This window comes from Chelon labrosus, assembly GCF_963514085.1.
Source record: "Chelon labrosus genome assembly, chromosome: 1".
Classification (NCBI taxonomy): domain Eukaryota; kingdom Metazoa; phylum Chordata; class Actinopteri; order Mugiliformes; family Mugilidae; genus Chelon; species Chelon labrosus.
The window spans coordinates 22,347,366-22,365,345 of record NC_140337.1 but is presented as its reverse complement, the minus strand read 5'-3'; the positions used below and the strand labels follow the sequence as shown (position 1 = coordinate 22,365,345).

The window sequence follows — 17,980 nt, the reverse complement described above, 5'->3', positions numbered from 1 at the left end:
CCCGCAAATGCCTCCAAGATAGTTCGTTTTAGCCAGTTTTATGAGGCTTTTTTTTTTTGTTTTTTTTTAGTTTTTTCTGGAAATTTGATTCTAATTAAGTCTCCTCCACCCTGTTCGTCTACAAGGTCGAGGCTCAAGACTAAGAACTGGCAGCAAGTGGATGCAGAATAAGAGGAAATTAATGCTCAGCGAGAATATGTGTAAAACCAAGATGCTTGTTGTCAAATGGAGCGGAATGGGGGCATTGCTTTTCCGCCACTCAAAAAGCAAGAGAAGTGAGAAGTGGTTTTTGGCGGGCGGCGGCTTTGCTAAATAGAGGAAGCTCTGCCAGCCAGACTTGACCCCTTTCCCTGGCGCTGCCGGTGCCCGCCGTCCTGCCCTGCGCCACGCTGATACGCTATCTGCCCAAACAGATGCCCGCTCTGTCCTCGCAGCGCCACTCTCCGGTCCCCCACTTTACTCGTAGCCGCCTGCTGATGTTTTGTCCGCCCCCGCGTTCCCTTTCACCCTTGTCTCCTTGAAGAGGCACAGCGGAGAGATAACCGAGACCTGCCCGACCTCCCTGTTAAGTGGAGGCGGCTTGCTGATGAAAGGTCTGTGTGAGCCTGTGTCCAGACACGGCATAAAGACATCCAGCAAGAGGAAGAACACGGTGTAAACGTTTGGCCTACCTCCACAGCGAGCTCTCCAGCACCTTGGTGGAGTCAGCGTGGTAGTACTTGGTCAGGATCAGAATGACCTGCAAGAGAAGGTGGTGAAGAGAGAGATGTTTAGACACAGGATACAAGTGACGACAATGAAATCAGGGCCGTAGCAGAGATTTGATTTTAAAGCCATTGATGTCAGGCGTCCAAGAACCCACTCACAACCACAGTATGATGAATAAGTCAATTTGTTTTTCCATTTTTGGCTCTTTTTTTTTTATATCTGAAACAAAGCTAAAACAAAAGTAAATGGAGTTATTTGTTTGAAGACCTTTCACCACTCAACCAAAGTGCCTCTTTTAGTCCTGAACCGAAGAATGCACTTGGAGAAAACACAAACGGGTCCAGTTGATTTGTTTTAGGTACAGCATGACCTGGATGACAAAAAATATTCACAGACTTAAATGTCTTGCTCATTCCATTTCAGTTCCCCGGAGTTTCTGCTTTTAATTTATTCTATTAAATGACTACAGACAACGGAGAAGACTAGCTAAAATATAAGTGGTAACCTTTTTTGGGGGAATTTTGTAAAGGTACACTAACAGATAATTCTGCATGTGCAACGGAACAAACAATAACAACATGTAATGTGAAAGGTGTCATTCATATTAACAGTTAATTATTACCAAGCTCTGTTATTTACCTTAAGCTCAACAGAGCATTTTAGCATCTTTCAGCTTCTTGTTTTGTTTTTACGGAACTTTCAGCACCGACATGCAGCTTTCCAAACCTCTTACAAAGCCACAGTGCAACACTTGACCACCACCTGACGGCAGATTTAAAAGTTATAACTGCAGCATCCAGCCCCGTAGTAAAAAACCACAACATTTAAATGTATAACACTGCAATGAGCTAGCTTAAGTTGCTATTCAGCTAACCCTTCATAGGGCACTCATCTATACACTTGAAAATTCTAAATTTCAAGATCTTGTCGGACATTTCATGTAGAAAATCGAGATAAATTAAGTTACCATGTGTGGTTCCTTGCCCTTAAGTGGTAAACAAATGTAAACATGTTGTAGTGGCTAGTCCTATACTTAGCCGCTACCGGCTGATGGTGGGCTTGAAGCCGTTAAGACGTGTACTCAGTTTAAAAGAAACGAATAAACCGATTGTCCGTTTTCCGTGATTTACTTAAATTGTCCTTTTATTTCTCATGACGGTGCCATTGGTTATAATGAAAACAAGTAGTTCAAAAAATAAACTCGACATTTCGCTGCCCCCTGGTGGCTCGAAGGAAAACAACCCTCTTACAAAGAACATGTGGATCTTACACTTATGTATTTTAGACCATTAGAACATAACTGCGGATTCAGGCTCTTGTCAACATACAGATTATCACATTAGACAACGTTAGGCCACTTCTTCTTCGTGGTACCTAATACAGCAGTTATGCTCGGCGTCCATGCAGAGGTGGACCTTGCAGACCACATTTGACCTGTTGCCTTGATCTTCGCTGATTGGCTGTGTGAAAACCACATGCTTGTCGACCTCACTGAGAGGCACCGGGACACAATTTAAAATGTGTGTGGAAGTTACCAAATATGGTTCCTTGCTACGGAAGATGAATCTATTTTGTAAGATAACTGGTTTACCTAGGATTTGTGCAAATTTCTGCATACACTCTGACAGTCTGCTACAAATAGCACAATCAAGACTGGATATTGTGTGGGAGTAAATTTAACCTTGTGTTTTTTTAAACTATTTGTGGTGTTGAGTTGCTGGAAATTATTCTTTTGTTGTAACCTTTTATTACCGAATTTTCACTGTTTGCTAATTTCCCCAATTTCTGATCAAATCAAATAGGACTACCAGCTGTAAATTTTTAATCACCACATTTTTATGTATTTTTCTTGATGTTTTTGGAACATTTTGTGTCTATAAACCACGTAAAGTACAAGCAGTTTGTTTAGATTTTCTATTAGACCCTTGAGATTAAATGAAAAAAAATAAATAAAAAAATCATCGTTTAATATCTCTACTTTTCTTCTTTATTTTGTTTTATAGAAGCCACCACTTACAAATTCGGTCAGCAGGACTTGAGGGAATGCTTTTAGTCAATACTCACTGGTCAGTCAATGGGCCTGCATAAGCGTGGCAAGTGTTTGGGCACCATTTCCACTAATCTCTCTTTTCTGTTTGTGTTTTATGCCAAGACGACTGTGAGGTAACTCTATCTGCACGGGTGCTGATTTTTACGCTGAGTTCAGTTCGAGTGTGCTCGGAGAAACTATTATGCCGAACAAATAATAGCCTTGTTTGCCGCTGTGATTCCAGAGAGACCTCACGCCGAGCTTTCCTCACTGTTCCCTCCTTGCCTCCTTTGTACAAGAAAAATTATGAATTTAGCTCAGACACACTTTTCTTGTGGGTGATTTGACTATGAAATCTTTATTTGGAGAAGATCTGTTTTGGGTTAGGGGACAGATAAAAATATTATTCCAAAAAAAGTAACATGAATGCATTATTCATGTGGCCAAGACATCTCGGTCTGGGGAGCAAACCCCTTGCGCGTACACTGGATCAGAGACGCTTGTCTTTCATATTTCTGAGAACTCCTGTTCTTGACAGCAAGGTCTGCCGGGATTTGCGTTGCCATGGCAAGAGTGCCAATGGGTCAGGAAGCACAGTGGGGCCTGGAGGTTGATTGACAAGCTGGCTTGCAGTTCTAGGAAATAGAGCAGGAGAGAAACCACGGCCTGGGAGGGGAGCTGATTGGCCAAGGGGTCTTGCCCAGAGGCAGCTGCCAACAGCGGGCTATGCCGAAGGTGGCTGCTCCCTCGGAGTCAAGCAGCAAACTCTGTGCAATATGGACACACCTGATACATCTTAATGTGGAAAGCAGGCACATTCTGTTTCACCGTATCCTCTGTGGTGATAGTACACCATCCCGGCTTTTATTTTCAGGCTACATCTTTCTTTGAAGTCTCGGGGAACAAGAGCCGGAACATGTCACATTCTGGGTGGCCTCTGAGAAAATGAAAGACAAAACATCTGTTTGATTTCTTTGTCAGATAGAATGAAACTGTGCTGTGTTACTCAGCTGGCTAAATAATATACATGGCTACGGGCCATCAATGTCGGAACGTTTATCCTTGTAAAACCTACCCCCTTGCATAAAGTGAAGCCCAAGGCTTTCATATTGCCCTCTTCAGTTGGGTCAAAGCCACACAGCCTCTAGCATCTGGGTTGCAGTTAATATTCAAAAAGAAACCTTGTGCAGTTTTTATAAGACCTTCCGCCGAGGCAGGGCCGGTCTTTAACTGTGTCTTGAAAGAGTCTTTTCCGCAAAAAACTAAGAGTTGGTCAAAGCGAACCACTACAGCCGGGGAGATACGGAACGAGCTTTGAGGGCTCTTGACCAATTTCCACAACCCAGACTGCCATCAAAGTCTCTCAGCGGAGTCTCGAGGCACTTGGCTCAAAGCAACCCAAACTCAGGAGCTTCAACACATGGAGCTTGGCTTGCGAACATGTTTGTGGAATCCAGAAAACCGGAACAGAGCAACCCCCCCTTGCCAGGCCTGATAACAATCTTGGTAACAGCTCAAACAGATCCGTTGTCAGTGTCCAAGCTGCTTTCTTTTGTTGTGTCTTACCGCCACAGAAACTTCCTTTCCTGATAAGGAATTACACAGCATCCACATACTGTATGAATGTGCGCATGGGCAGTCGTGTGAGTCATGCAGCATGTAGCAAGCGTTCCCCGATTGGTTGTTGGCCTACTGTGACTCAACTGGTGTCTCTGGAAACAGGCTGTCCGCCTCTGCACAGCTGTCCTTTTCCTAATGAGATACTGGTGCAAAGCTTGACACCCTTATCATGCAGGCAGAAAGTCCCTTGACACAAGGATCAGATCTACGTACGTACACACCGTACTCAGGCCTACCAAGCCACTCTTGGTCTCTTTTTTTATTTTTTTTTCTTCAGCTGAAGATGTATGCATTTGCTTTTATGGTTGCATCGATTTATTTTTGTTGCTGTTGTTATGTTCTCTTTGGATCTGGATCAACATCAGACTCAAGTCAATTGATTAAGCTGTCGCGGTTACACAGCCATCAGAGGAACAAAAGCATTCCTCTGGAGTGGGGTTTCTGCTCAAATTACAAATAATAAAGGTGGAATAGTCCACCTTTATTCTAGTGTTTTAGTTCATATGAAGTAAATACTGGAACGCTGAAACCCAGTTAGCGGCCATCTGACCTGGGTATTGTCGTAATATGTGAAATAATAATGCACAACGTGCATAATAAAATGTGCAAATGCTTTGCTGTGGCTTGTCCTCGACCCACACCGTACACTTGACATTCGACCTACACGTGTAGAGCGACTGTACTGCAGTTTTAAATGCTCCTTTACTAGCTTAGCCGCCTGTCTACTAACCAATAGCTATAAGTAGTAAGCCACCATGGTCTGCAAGAAAAAAAACACAGAGTCGACCAGGAAATCCAACAGTTAAAATCTGACTGGACTGGTCAGTTACCGGACTATGCTAATGCTAAGCCAACTAGCTAGCTAAGCACGCAGGCTGTAGCATGCTAGCTGTTTTAATGCCAGCTACTTCAGAAGGGTTGCCTCAGACCATCTCTGTCATTCTCTCAGTGATTGCTGAGTAAAAGTCCATTTATTTGGACCATTTATAAATCTTGTTGTGGTATAATAATAATTCCATTTGTATGTACCACGTTTTGTACTTCAAATGCTACAGACCTTAATTTAAAAGAACAAATAGACACAAAGAGAGAACAGAAACAGTGGAAAGGGCAGTACTAAAATTCAAATAATAAGACATTAAAGTAATACCAAAAATATTAGAAAATTCAATGGATTAAATGCTAACTGCCATTATTTGGTAGGCACATGTCTAATACATGTCTAAACTGTCTAATAATAATGTGTTGTTGTGTTATTTAGGTATTTAGCCTCATATCTCTTTCCATCTGTCTTTGTTTGTCCTCCTGTCTCTGTCTTTGCAGTCACTTGGCTCTTCCAGAGGGGGAACGTGGTTGTGGAGATGCTGCCGATAGCAGTCTCTGGTTGGACATTTTGCTGATGGGTACACTGTGTAACAATCAGCATTCGTTGTTATTGATGTTATTGGTGGTACGCAGAGTTATGTCAGGCCTTTGTAGAAAAGTTGGCAGAGTTATCTTAGCCTCGGGGTCCTGCTTTCCTGCTGCGTGTCACTTGATGCGGGGCTGTTGTTTGTCGCTGGTCCAGGACAAAGTCCCCACATCTGCATTTACATAATTAACACAGTGGTTTTGAGCTTACTGTGTTTCAAGAGTGCATAATTATTATTAGTAGTGCTACAAATAACTGTTACTGTACACTACTACTAGTAGTAATAATGGTAGTTGCAGCAGAAACAGCATCTCCAAATAAAACAGCTGTTATTGGAGCAATGGTTTTTGCACTTGGCTCGGCGTGCTTCACAATATTCTGCTCTTGGGTAAATGTAAATGAGTGACCCTGCTCTAGGTGCTAACGGTGCGTTCACACTATCAGTGAGAGATTAACAACTTACAACGCATTTTCAATGGAAGTTGGCGATGTGAAGCAAAAGTCTGACATCCGCTACATCCACTAATCGCTATATGTCAGGCCAGATGCGCAACGTGAACATTGAGCTGGCTTCAACTTTCTTTCTCTAGTGACGCGTCAACCAGTCATATTTGTTTGATATACCTGTTGCCATGTTATCAGTGCCCGTTCCAACGACAAGTGCTTTCACTTAAGCACTCTTTGATGCGCTCAAATGGCAACTCAGCAAAAAAAAATCTAAGAGCCACATGTTATTGCTTTTGTTGCTCATCAAGTCTATCAGATCATCAATGCGCCATAGACCGTATATTAAAGAAGGACGCCATGACAGCTCCTTAAAACTGAAGCCAAAGCATGGGGAGCTCCCCCTGGTGGCCGGCTGCAGTATAGGTCATAAGCTCCACCCCCCTTCCTTGTTAGTGGATGGGACTCGGGCCAAACTAAAACACCAAAGTACACATCAAAAAATTATTTTTCAAGGATTCAACCAAGAATTTTCATTTTGCAGTGCACAATCAAACATGTCTTTGTAACTGGTGGAGGTAGAGCAGAGCGCAGCATTAATCAAATGAAAATGCGAGTCATTTCACAAGATGGCGCCAACCATATCCCTGGAATTCTAGCGTCAATTTGACTGATGGAATGAAGTGGGGACGCGCTGTCCATATTTAATACGGTCAATGAAATGCACCATAAGCGTCCAACGTTGTTCATCAGCTCTCATAAACCTAATGTCAGAGATATGCACCAAAACTACTTGACATCATATAAATACAAAGTTCAACCAGCCTTTGTAATATATTGTATCAGTACAAACAATAATAGATCTCAGCACTGGGTTGCAAAAACTCAAAATAAGCCCCGTCTACAGTATACATCTATTATTACAAATGAAGTGTGACGACGAATTGCATCCTCCGTCGTGCACGTGAAAAAGGAAAGGGGAAAAGAAACTGTGCCTCGCAAGTCTATCAGCCCATCAGCCCCGCGAGACTTAGGTGTGCATCATTCACCCAAATGCCAATGCCAATAAAATATTCTGCTTCTCTGTCCTCAAGTTGAGTCAGCCCTCAAGGCCCAAGTTCTGTTCAATTGGAAAATGATTTTTTCTTTGGGGGGATGAAGTGGACAGGGCGAGGATGTATTCGACCATAAATCACTACTGGCAGGAGGCAGAGGGAGCGTTTATTTGGCAGCGGCGCATGTGGCCACATTGACAAAACTGCTGAACAGAAAGGAAGCTAGATTCCTGTTTTTCCTCAAGTGTACAGCCCAGTGCGTTAAGACTACAACTTGGCAGCCGCTACCTGCGGCTCATTGGACTAAAGGGCAAAATTGGCACGGGCTGCGACTCTGACCAGAGCCGTAAGAAGGGGAAAAAAAACTCCCCCAGTACACCATTCCAGTCGGTTGGTTGTAATTCAATACAAATAAATCACAAAACCTCACTTAAAGTCAACAAGTATTGGAAAACTTGTCAAGCTAAGGCAAATAAAGTCTGGTAGCTCATTTTAAACATTAGCAATGAGAAGTAAAAAGTCACTGTATCCGATTTGAATGATATATTACAAGGGGGTTTGTGATGGACTGTGTTTCCTAATCATGGAGGAAGCATTGTTCTGTTGTAACCATCTTGTAATACCCAGACTGCACAGTCCGCCACTGTGGGTTTCTTGTTTGTAAGCTGCTAGACAATGAGTCCAAAGGCTTTTATTGGGGAAAAGTCAACAGGGTGGTCAGGACCCCTGGATGACTCCGCACAAGGTCCACAAGAGACCCCATTGAGAGTCAAGCTCATACCCGAATTGACCAAGAACTCCGGGATGACAACCGCTGTCTGTCCCCGAGACATTCCCATCAACTGCGTGTCAATGGAGCGCTATGAATCAGCTATTGAGGAGACACAAGGAGAAAAAGAAAAAGAAAAAAAGAAGCTAAATGAAGAAAGGGGACTGCGGGGAAATGAAGCAAGACCGGCAGTCTCCGACGCTCTGGAGAAAGAATGCACTTATTCATTTTTTTAAAAGCGAAAACAGTAAAATGAAAGTGCTCTATCGAAAGTGTGCGACACCCCCCGCCTCATCCCTCCCCGGGGGCGCTTCACATTCTCCAGAAACAGACAAAAATGAGTCCCTCCTTTTTAGCCCGGACTGTGATGAATTGTTTATTGCGTGTGGTCTATTTTCGACAAAAAAAAAGAAAAAGAAAAAAGAAAAAAAAAGGAAGAAGAAGCCCAATTTATATTCTTGAAGCACAGAAGTAAATTCCGCGGCGATCAAACTTGAAGAATGACTTTGTGCACATTGACGCCATCTTTTTTTTTTTTTTTCTCTCGTTTGCACAGACATGAATACAAATAGACAGTGAGGCAGGTTTTCCTGTGCATGAATCCCGTCCTTTTGTTGCGTAATATGTAACCTTGACTTAAAACGAATTGTATTTACACCAATCAGCCACAACATTAAAACCACTGACAGGAGAAGTAAATAAATAACATCGACCATCTTGTGACAATACAATGTTCTGCAGGGAAACCTTTGGACCTGGCATTCATTGGTGTGGATGTTACTTAGACATGCAGCACCCACCTAGACCAGACCAGGCACCCCCACCCCATAGCAATGATACACCTTGAAGGCAGCAGCCATCCCCAGCAGGATGCAGCCACGCAAAACAGTTTAGGAACAACTCAAAAAAACATGAAGAACAGCACAAGGTGTTGACCTGGCCTCCAAATTCACTAGATCCCAAACTGATCAAGTATCTGTGGGATGATAAAAGGCCCCCACTAATGACATCCTGTTTCCAGGACACCCTCAGAAGTCCCATGTCCATTCTCTGATGAGTCACAACTGTTTTGGAGGCACAAGGGAGACCTAAGCAATATTAGGAAGGTGGTCATAATGTTATGCCTCATAAAATATTCTTTTTACACAGAAGAGTACAGCAGAGATCAGACGGAGAATCAGACAGGAAACCTTAGGCTGGAAAACATTAAAGAGGATGTGCAACAAAGGCTGGACCGAAGGTATTTTTGCAGTTACAAAGTCGACATCTTCCTATCATTTGGAGAACAGACAAGAGTTCACATTCCAGTTCTGGAGACAACCCAACACATAACATCCGCATCTTTGCGTCAACTACTGGTCAACCAAGGTTTGACCACCATGAATTCCTGGCAAAAGAAAGCCTCTTCATAATTGTATCCCATTAAATCAAACTCAATGGTGCTCAATGGTGTTACGAAAGCAAAGACACCGTGGTACTATCCGTTTCCTTTTGCAACCCCCAACCTATAGCATGTTTACATACATTGCCATTCATAGACACAATACACAGCTATATTCTGAGCTCGACCAGATATCTAGGCCTGGAGAAGACACCACGGTAAGCCGGGTACGCCACAGAGACACATAGTCAGACCCACATTGAAACAGCCTCTCATAATAGAGACTGTAACCTGGCTACTCCCTCAAAGGGGCTTAAATGAACTCCACGGCAGCCTCCCTGCCTTTATAGTGCGGACACAGAGCTGCCGTATCTGCTCCAGGCAGGTTAGCTGTGATTACCAGCGCTGCACCATGATTCATGCTACCCCGTCCGACGGTCGGGCTGTGTTCTCCGTGTCCACCCCCGCTCTGCTCGGTAAAAATATGCTTGGAGGAAGGGTTCTAGCAGGATTTGATGTTGTGCTTCCTCTTGGACGACTTTAAACAAGTGCACGTGATACATTTACGGCAACATTTCCTGAATACCCATTACTTTGGACAGTTTTGAGTGCAAATTGTACAATCTGTCAAACAGGTAAATAAAATTTGGGTCAAGTGACAATTTGAATAAACCCCCGTTAGCTGACAAGTCCAATATTCCACCTGGTTACCCAAAGGGCATTTCCATGGCTGTAAACTTCTCCATAATGTCCGCTTGCCTAGACACACATACACGTGTTCACATTAAATAAAGTGCTCCATTCGTCAAAACAGTCCCACTTTCCTTCCCATTCAGAGGCCGTGCTAATGGTTCAGGTACGCCACCGCATCTGGCTGAAGTCGTTTTCTTTTTTTCTTTTTTTTTTTTTGGAGCCGGACCTCGGCGGCGCTCTTTATCCGAGGCCGGCCGGTGACCCGCGCCCTCGTTACCATTTTAACAGTGCTTTGAGATTGCCACCATTCATTAAACTGCTCAGGCGGAGAGGAGGGGAGGGCAATTACATGGACCTCTGCTTCTGCTTCGCCTTGTGCTCCGTCCACACAAAGGAGTCGCGCCGACCTCGCCGGCTGCGGCCCTTCCACTCAGGTGGAATGGGAGCACATCTGGATACCAGACCGACTGTGGTAGGTAGAAATTATTTGGGCTTTGTGATTCTTTTCTGCTCCTTGCATACATCTGTGCTTCACTTTAAAGATCCCAAGTGGGAAAGTGACTGGAGATGTGTCCATTTTAAAATGTCGGGAAGTGGGAATTGGCCTTTTTTTGCAGCAGCAGACCACATTCACAGTCTCAAAGGCATCTTCAGTCATGTTCTCTTGCTTCTCTCAATCGTGACAATTAACAATAAACAGAATTATAACATAACAATGGACCACCTCTACTCATGAAAGAGGCAAACTCTGATCCAGTGGGCTAACTTGCCCTTCCTGCTCAGGTCAGACTTGCAATTGTACAAAGATGTGAGAGTTAATACCAAGGGTGAAGACCAGAATCTGTCCAAACAGTTATAGCAGATTTAGGTGAGGTTTTTTTCTGCAGTGATGGCAAATTATGGAACAATTTGTTTGATACGCGTTTGATGAGGAAGCAACTACCTAGATCTTTATAGAAGCTTAAACTATTCACTCCTTTCCTTTCTCCTTCTGTCCCTTCACCCTTTGTCTTTACCTCTTCCTCCTTCCTCCGTCTAACATTTTTTTTCTTGTTGTTGTTGTTTCCTCCCTTCTCTTTTTGATCTCCGCTCTTCTTGTGGTCTCTGCGGTTTTCCCCTATTCCTTTTCTTCTTCTTCTTCTCCAGCCTCCCTCTGTTCTCCCATGAATATCCGAGCAATTGCTATAATTGGGCTCTGATCAAATTGGCAGCCTGTTTTCTAAGGAAGCGACTGGAACAGCCAGGGCCGGCCATGTTCACACAAACGCACGTGCATCCTCCCACAGTTCTCTTAAATTACGGGGTGCATCCACAACAACGGGCTATCTTCGGCAACACACATTATAGTAATTCCACTGCGGGCCCAAAAGGGTATCATCAAGACACATTTTAAACATGTAATCCCAAAGAAAAATCATTTATCCGTGCAAATATATATTCCTGCACGAGGAATTGTGGGGATAATTTTGCCCGTCGAGGGTCCAGTAGATTGACTGGTGTGGTTTCCGACAACTAATTGGACCAACAGCACTGAGCGAGCTGAGTTCCTTAGATGTGTTATAATCCACTGCTGGGAGCCTGGGGCCTTTGGGACTGAGAGAGAGAGAGAGAGAGAGAGAGAGAGAGAGAGAGGGACTAGTGGGGGATGGAAAGGGAGCTATAAAGAGAGATATGTTATATAGTGGGAGACGGGGAGATAAAAAGAAAATGCTGTGAGACCAAGGAACAAAGAGACAAAGAAAAGAGCTGAAAGGAGAAAAGAGTTGAGGATGGATAAGTTGCTGCACAAGACAAAAAAAAAAGAGAGAAGAATTACAGTTAGAGAACAAGCAGATAAAGAAAAGATGGAGGGTTGGAGATGGATAGGGGAGGGGAACAAGAGAACGAGGCGGCAGAAATAAAACAGGGCCGGGAGGTTGCTGGTGTGAAGGCCGTAATGGGGAGGGCAATCGATGAAGCAGAGGGATTGAGACGGGCCTTCTGGCCCTCAAATATGTCCATCGATTTGCGGCGCTCACGGGCGGGGACAAGGCGACGGGGTTCAACGGGGACCGCCGGGACCTGGAGGCCGACTTAACCCGGCTCTAAGTACTCACTCCTGGTCTTCAAGGGGAAACCTGATGGGGTTCATGACCTCATCCAGGCGAGTGGCGTGATTCTCGGAGGCGAGCGGACCAACAGGAGGCCGGACACGTTCTCAGGCTGTTGCCAGCGCATTTCAAAGTATTTATCTCCAACCTCGACCTGAGCTTACGTAACATCTGAATTTTCACAACAGTTAAAGAGCAAAATCAGCTTTTTGTCCGTGTGACAACGTGAATGAGTCAATATTCGCTCCCTTTCTTGGCTCGGCTTTGGACACAACCGACAAAATGATCTTTCTCAAGCTGGTAAGTGCATTACCTTGTTCGCCAGCTAATTGCCACCTTCGTCTAACTGCTGTTCCCTGCTGGGCAAGGAGCGTATAGAGGGTTTATTAGAGCTTTTTCATTGAAAATGTCTACTGCATGTGAAAAAAGCCCTGGTGAGAGCTGTTAGGCTGAACTAAAACAATGAAGATGTCGACACCGTGACAGAAATAATTGCTTGAAAGAAGCTAAAATGTCCCAAAGAGCTGCTAAAACCTGTATGTCCACCAATTTGATCCAATGGCAGTGTAAAAATATTGATAACTGCAGTTTAAAAATCAAGAAAAACTTGACAAAACCAGCACAGGACTGATAAAAACATATGCACCGTAGCAAGCACGGTTTAATTGTACTTTGATCTGACGTTATTGGTGCAAAGGAAACCCAGCTGAGACAGAATCCCAGAAAGGCGTCAGATGATAAAGGTTCAACGAACAAACCTACGTGCAATTTTGACTAACACAGAGAGGCGCGATAATCACCGACTCGGGGTAAACTGCTCCTTTAATCTTGAGAGTACATTACCACCATATGGTCCCGACATGCCAGGAAGACTCGGGAAGCATCATAAAGCAGATGCCTTTGAATACAGAAACGGCGATGATCTGTGATGTCTCTATCTCTTTCATGCAGGGCCGGTGCAGAATGAAACGCTCTTGTCTCATCAGGCTTAAAGAGACCGACGGAGTCTCATCTGAAAGTCACAATTACAAGAAGAAAGATGGACTAAATGGACGGACGGGTGTCTGGGGACGCTTAGTCTCCTTTCAGGTAGACAGACGTTGAATTGTTGTACTTAAAGCCACAATAAAATACTTCCAGACGAGAATATTAGAGAAAAACATCGGAGGCACAGGTGGAACTATGGTGGGGGTGACTCTTAGTAGGTATAAAACTGAATCCAACTACACTGCCGATAAACCTGTGAACCTAAAGGACGACACTGGATTTTGCCTTCATGTGTACCAAGGGTTGACTCGTCACATCCTTCGTCCATCGGGTAAAAATGTGTCCTGTCTCTCTCAAGCGAAAGGCGGCAGGTTGCCACATCAAGCGCATCAGCAATAACAGATGCTAACACTTGCACAAAATAGACCTCATCCTTCTTGGTTTGAGTCATGCTTTCATCCTTTTGCACCATGTCATTATCTTTTAGGGTCAAATGTTTGATTTCCGAGCCATTTTTAAAGATTTACCCCGTTAATAGGAATGTGTAGGATAATGGTGGAGATCGTGGTACCTTATACTGTCACTCTTATTGCCATTAGACGTTGGATATGTGCCGTCCAACTATCAACTATCAAGACATCCGAATGTAATAATGCCGACTCTGTAATTCAGACTAATCCAATACCGCCTGACTCTACGTCTAAAGGAACCTTTAGAAGTGATTTAGAACGTGCACTTCAAGCTCTGAAATCACTGTTTTAAAAACTATTGTCTGACTTTTATTACCTTCAACAGTGTGGCTCAAGCTACGAACCAAGTTGCTCCTACATTTCCCATGCAGTAGGTTTATTCAACTTGACAGTGCCTTTTCATTAAAGCCTCCCTGCCTGGTATATTCCCATGGACCGTTTCCCATTGTTTTGAAGGTCAGCGTGCTGGCCACGCCACCTTGGCAGGGCCCGATCCCACCGGCTAATCCAAAAATAGGCACGGAGGTGGAGGTTGAGAGCTGCCGAGCGTCTGACACCTAGGCATCTCCAGCTAGTGACCTGTGAGGGTACCCAAAAGCTGCCACACCCTTAATCGTGCATAGCTTTAGGCCTTGATAGGATTCAAACAGGAACGAGAACAAAACCATACGCACTTTGATATGCACTCTGGCATCGTTTTTCCGGTCCAGAGACTACCGCCGATGTTGCTGATACCGTAGCACATTTGGTGAAGTTGTTAATTGCCTGCTGTTGAGAGGATTTGGACCGTTCCTCTGCTAGCGTTAGCGGATGCCTTGTCAGATGAGTGTGCGTTGAAGTAGTACATATGTTGCATGTCACGGTAGAATGGGCTTCATCTTCAACTTTTTGCTAGTTTGCTGCAATGGGCTCCTCACCCGTCTTCTGTCGGCTAGTCGACTTCCTGCTTAAAGCATCATGGCACAGCACTGAAGTCGACCAATCGACTAGTCGGTACAACCCCTACTATCGCCTGGAACTTTACAAGACTTTCAACCTCCCTTATCTCAGTTTAACAAAATTGTTTCAACTCAAGATCTAATCACTAACTTCTCCTTACAGAAGAGCAAACGTCAACTGTTGATAAAGGCTAGTAGCTACCATGGAGCTTGACTTGAGTCTGGCAAACTGATGTATCCATGACAAAAAAATGAAATATCCTAGCTTTTTCACAATCCCCACCTCTCAGGAGCCCTCAGATCTTACAAAGCTCCTCCAGAGCCACATCATCCAAGTGTTTTCACAGTTGTTCCTCCCCCGCCCCTAGCTAGTAAACCGATCCTTTTCTGTATAATCAGCATAGTTCCTCTTATTAAGAAGATGATCCTCACTTCCTTGGCCTTTTTATTAATATATAAATATATATTAACACCTCTTTACTTTCAGCCCATATTTGCATGCAGCTCTGTTTTCTTTGTGTCTGTCCTGGCTACCTTTACTGTCATGGCGGCACCGACAGAAGCTCCTGTCCTGGCTCAGGCATCATCCCCTTCAGTGGATACAGCTGCTCGCCACAGCCGAACAGCTGTCGCCTCAGCATTATCATAATCCCCGTCCCTCTCTCTCCGTCTCACCCGCTCCTTCCCCCCCATCCTTCCTGTTGCTTTTTGGGCAGTTTAGTTAAATTGTTTCTGCTTTATCATATACGGCCGCTCCCAGCTCTTTTGTTCCTATCCGTGCCTCACTTTATGCGAGCGGGCGCACTCTGTATCCAGCAAAACAAAGTCTGAAACTGCACGTCATTAACAAATAAAGCTATTAACAGCTATTAACGTGGCAGAGATTGTTCTGTTAATGGGAGTTAAAGATGATTTGGGTAAGTGGTGCAGACTGTAACCAGTATTGAATGCAACATTAAACACGGAGGAAATACTTTCAGGGTCTAATATGGGCAAATATATTCGGGGAGCTGCTCTAATTACACAAAGGAGATGCATTATTTATCCGTGTACATTATTATACATAGTGTTTTCCCTGTTCCCGGCAACCGGAGTTCAGGCGCAGTTTGTCCTGCGTTTCGTTGCGTAAACCTTCATGTGCAAATGAGCCGCGAAAGAAACGGCCGCTATCCGTCACGCGGCCGTTGTTCAGCGCGTCTCCAGCCCTGCCGACTCTCGAGGAGACCGCGGGCCTTCACTGCGACATTTTTTCCACCTTGTCATTAATGTTTTTTCACAGGGCAGCGTTTACTCCCCTGGAAACGGACAGGGTTATTACAACACCACCAGTATCAAAGCCAGAGGGGGGATATTATGGAAATTACAAAACAGAATAGAATCGGCTTATCGACATAAACAGTTGGCTGAGAAAAAGGCACGGTTTAAGTAGAGCAAACCCTTGGCTAGACGGTAAAAAAAAAATAATAATCACGATTAACCTCCGTCTTCTAATCCCTGTGATCCTACAGACTGGCTGCTAGGTTTACGCGGATAATCTGATATGAAGCTGCACTTTGATTGATGACAGATTGATCGCGGGGCCCTGATCAATACTGGTTGTTGACGGCAAGCACTTACACTGGATTGAATTCCAATTAGACACTTGCATTGGATTTCATTCCAATCAATGTGGAAGAATGCTAATTATGTTTAGCATGCAGGGCTAGGGGTAGGGGCAGCAGCACGTAGCAGCAAGGATAGCGAGGATATCTTTCAAGCTGTTCAGCAATAACATATTATAAAATAGCTGTGGCAATTACATGTGTATTAATAGGACATTGGATTAAAAGCACAGCCAGTTAGAAAATAGAAGTTGGAGTAGTTCCTCCTGTGATGCAAAAAGAAGCCTAAATGGAAACTGTAAGTTTAGAAAATGGATTTTCAATAGAAGAAGCCCTGCATGTAAATGAACCCATTTTCCAAAAATCTAAAAGGTTATCTATCTTGGCCACTTTGCTCGCAATTTTAAGATGTTGGCTTAAAAATCAGCCACCACTTCAGCTACTTTCCTCTTCACAGTTTTCACAGCAGCAGGCATCAGTGTTTGGTTCCTAGAGTGCACCTGCAACGTCTGTCGAGCTTTATTCTGCACTGCGCCACACATTTGGTGAAAATGGAGGACAGTGTTCAAAACTTAAGTGTGGTTTATTCCTCGGAGGAACTTAGACGGCGTAACCTACGTACGTAACCTACGTACGTAACCTACGGCGGTGCGAGCCACTTGTGCGCTCGTCAGTCTGGCTCGCTCTGTAATGACGCTACCCAAACGCTAGCCGGCGCTGTGTCTTTTCCGCTTCACCTCGAGTCGTACAAATATTTGTATCTTTCCTGGTGGTCTAGTGGTTAGGATTCGGCGCTCTCACCGACGCGGCCCGGGAACTAGCTTTGCTTTTGTATCGCCTAATTTATCATCTGCCCATCTCCTTTATTGAAAATTATGTTATGTTATAGTTCCTGCTTATAGTCTACTCACATTTAACGAACAAATCCATCTGTATAATATGTTCATAGTGCCTCATTCAGTCATTACGTATATCCCGCTCATTCACCTGTATATATGGTCTCACCTGTACATAGGTTTTGATCTGTAAATATTGTCCATATGCTGTAAAAACACAACCTGTACCATACTACTTACTGCCTATTGCACTTCTGGTTAGATGCTAAACTGCATTTCGTTGCTCTGTAACTGTACATGTGTAATGACAATAAAATTGAATCTAATCTAATCTAATCTCCTCAAAGTGCTCCATCGTTATTGATAAAAAAACAATCAATTGGCTACTACGCTACTACCAAGTGGACCAATCACAGCTCTTGTGGTCGTAGTTACATTTCTGGAGAGGTGCACGCCAGGCTACGGCGCTAGAGTCTGCCTAGGGTCTAATGTTCTTAGTTCTAAGTCTAAGTTCTAATGATGCTTGTTGAAGTAATAGTAGCAGAGAAGTATTGTCACAAGCAGCATTAATAGAAGTGGTAAAGCCGCAAGCAGCGATATCAACACTTAAACTATTATCATTTGTACAATGTTTTAAATTAAACCTTTCCAAAAAATAAAAATAAAGGGAATGCTCACGGGAGCGAGAATAATAATAACCGTCCCCAAAATATCTGCCTCGCCCCGAACGCTAAAAGGCCGAGGGCCGGGAGCAGAGGTCTGTGTAAATACATTAGGACTAACACGCTTGGTTCGGCTAAACGGAGCATTAACACGGCTAATTGAGTTCGGTGCTTTTTGGCCAGGATGCTTCATTACTCCTCAGCTGAAGCAAGACCACGCCGTCTCAACAATGAGACCATCTACCCGGATGAGATCATCTCGTCTCTCTCTCTCTCTCTCTCTCTC

At 44.0% G+C, this 17,980-nt stretch overlaps 1 protein-coding gene across 10 annotated transcripts in view; it reads right to left on the bottom strand.

The window, feature by feature from the left end:
* The window catches only part of sorcs2 (sortilin-related VPS10 domain containing receptor 2), a 327,128-nt gene that overhangs the window by 240,476 nt on the left and 68,672 nt on the right, over positions 1 to 17,980 (bottom strand). For all 10 annotated transcript variants that reach the window (XM_084547581.1, XM_084547578.1, XM_084547580.1 and 7 more), the window contains exon 2: positions 672 to 739. In XM_084547581.1, the coding sequence (XP_084403707.1) occupies positions 672 to 739 (68 nt within the window). The remainder of the gene's footprint in view (positions 1 to 671; positions 740 to 17,980) is intronic.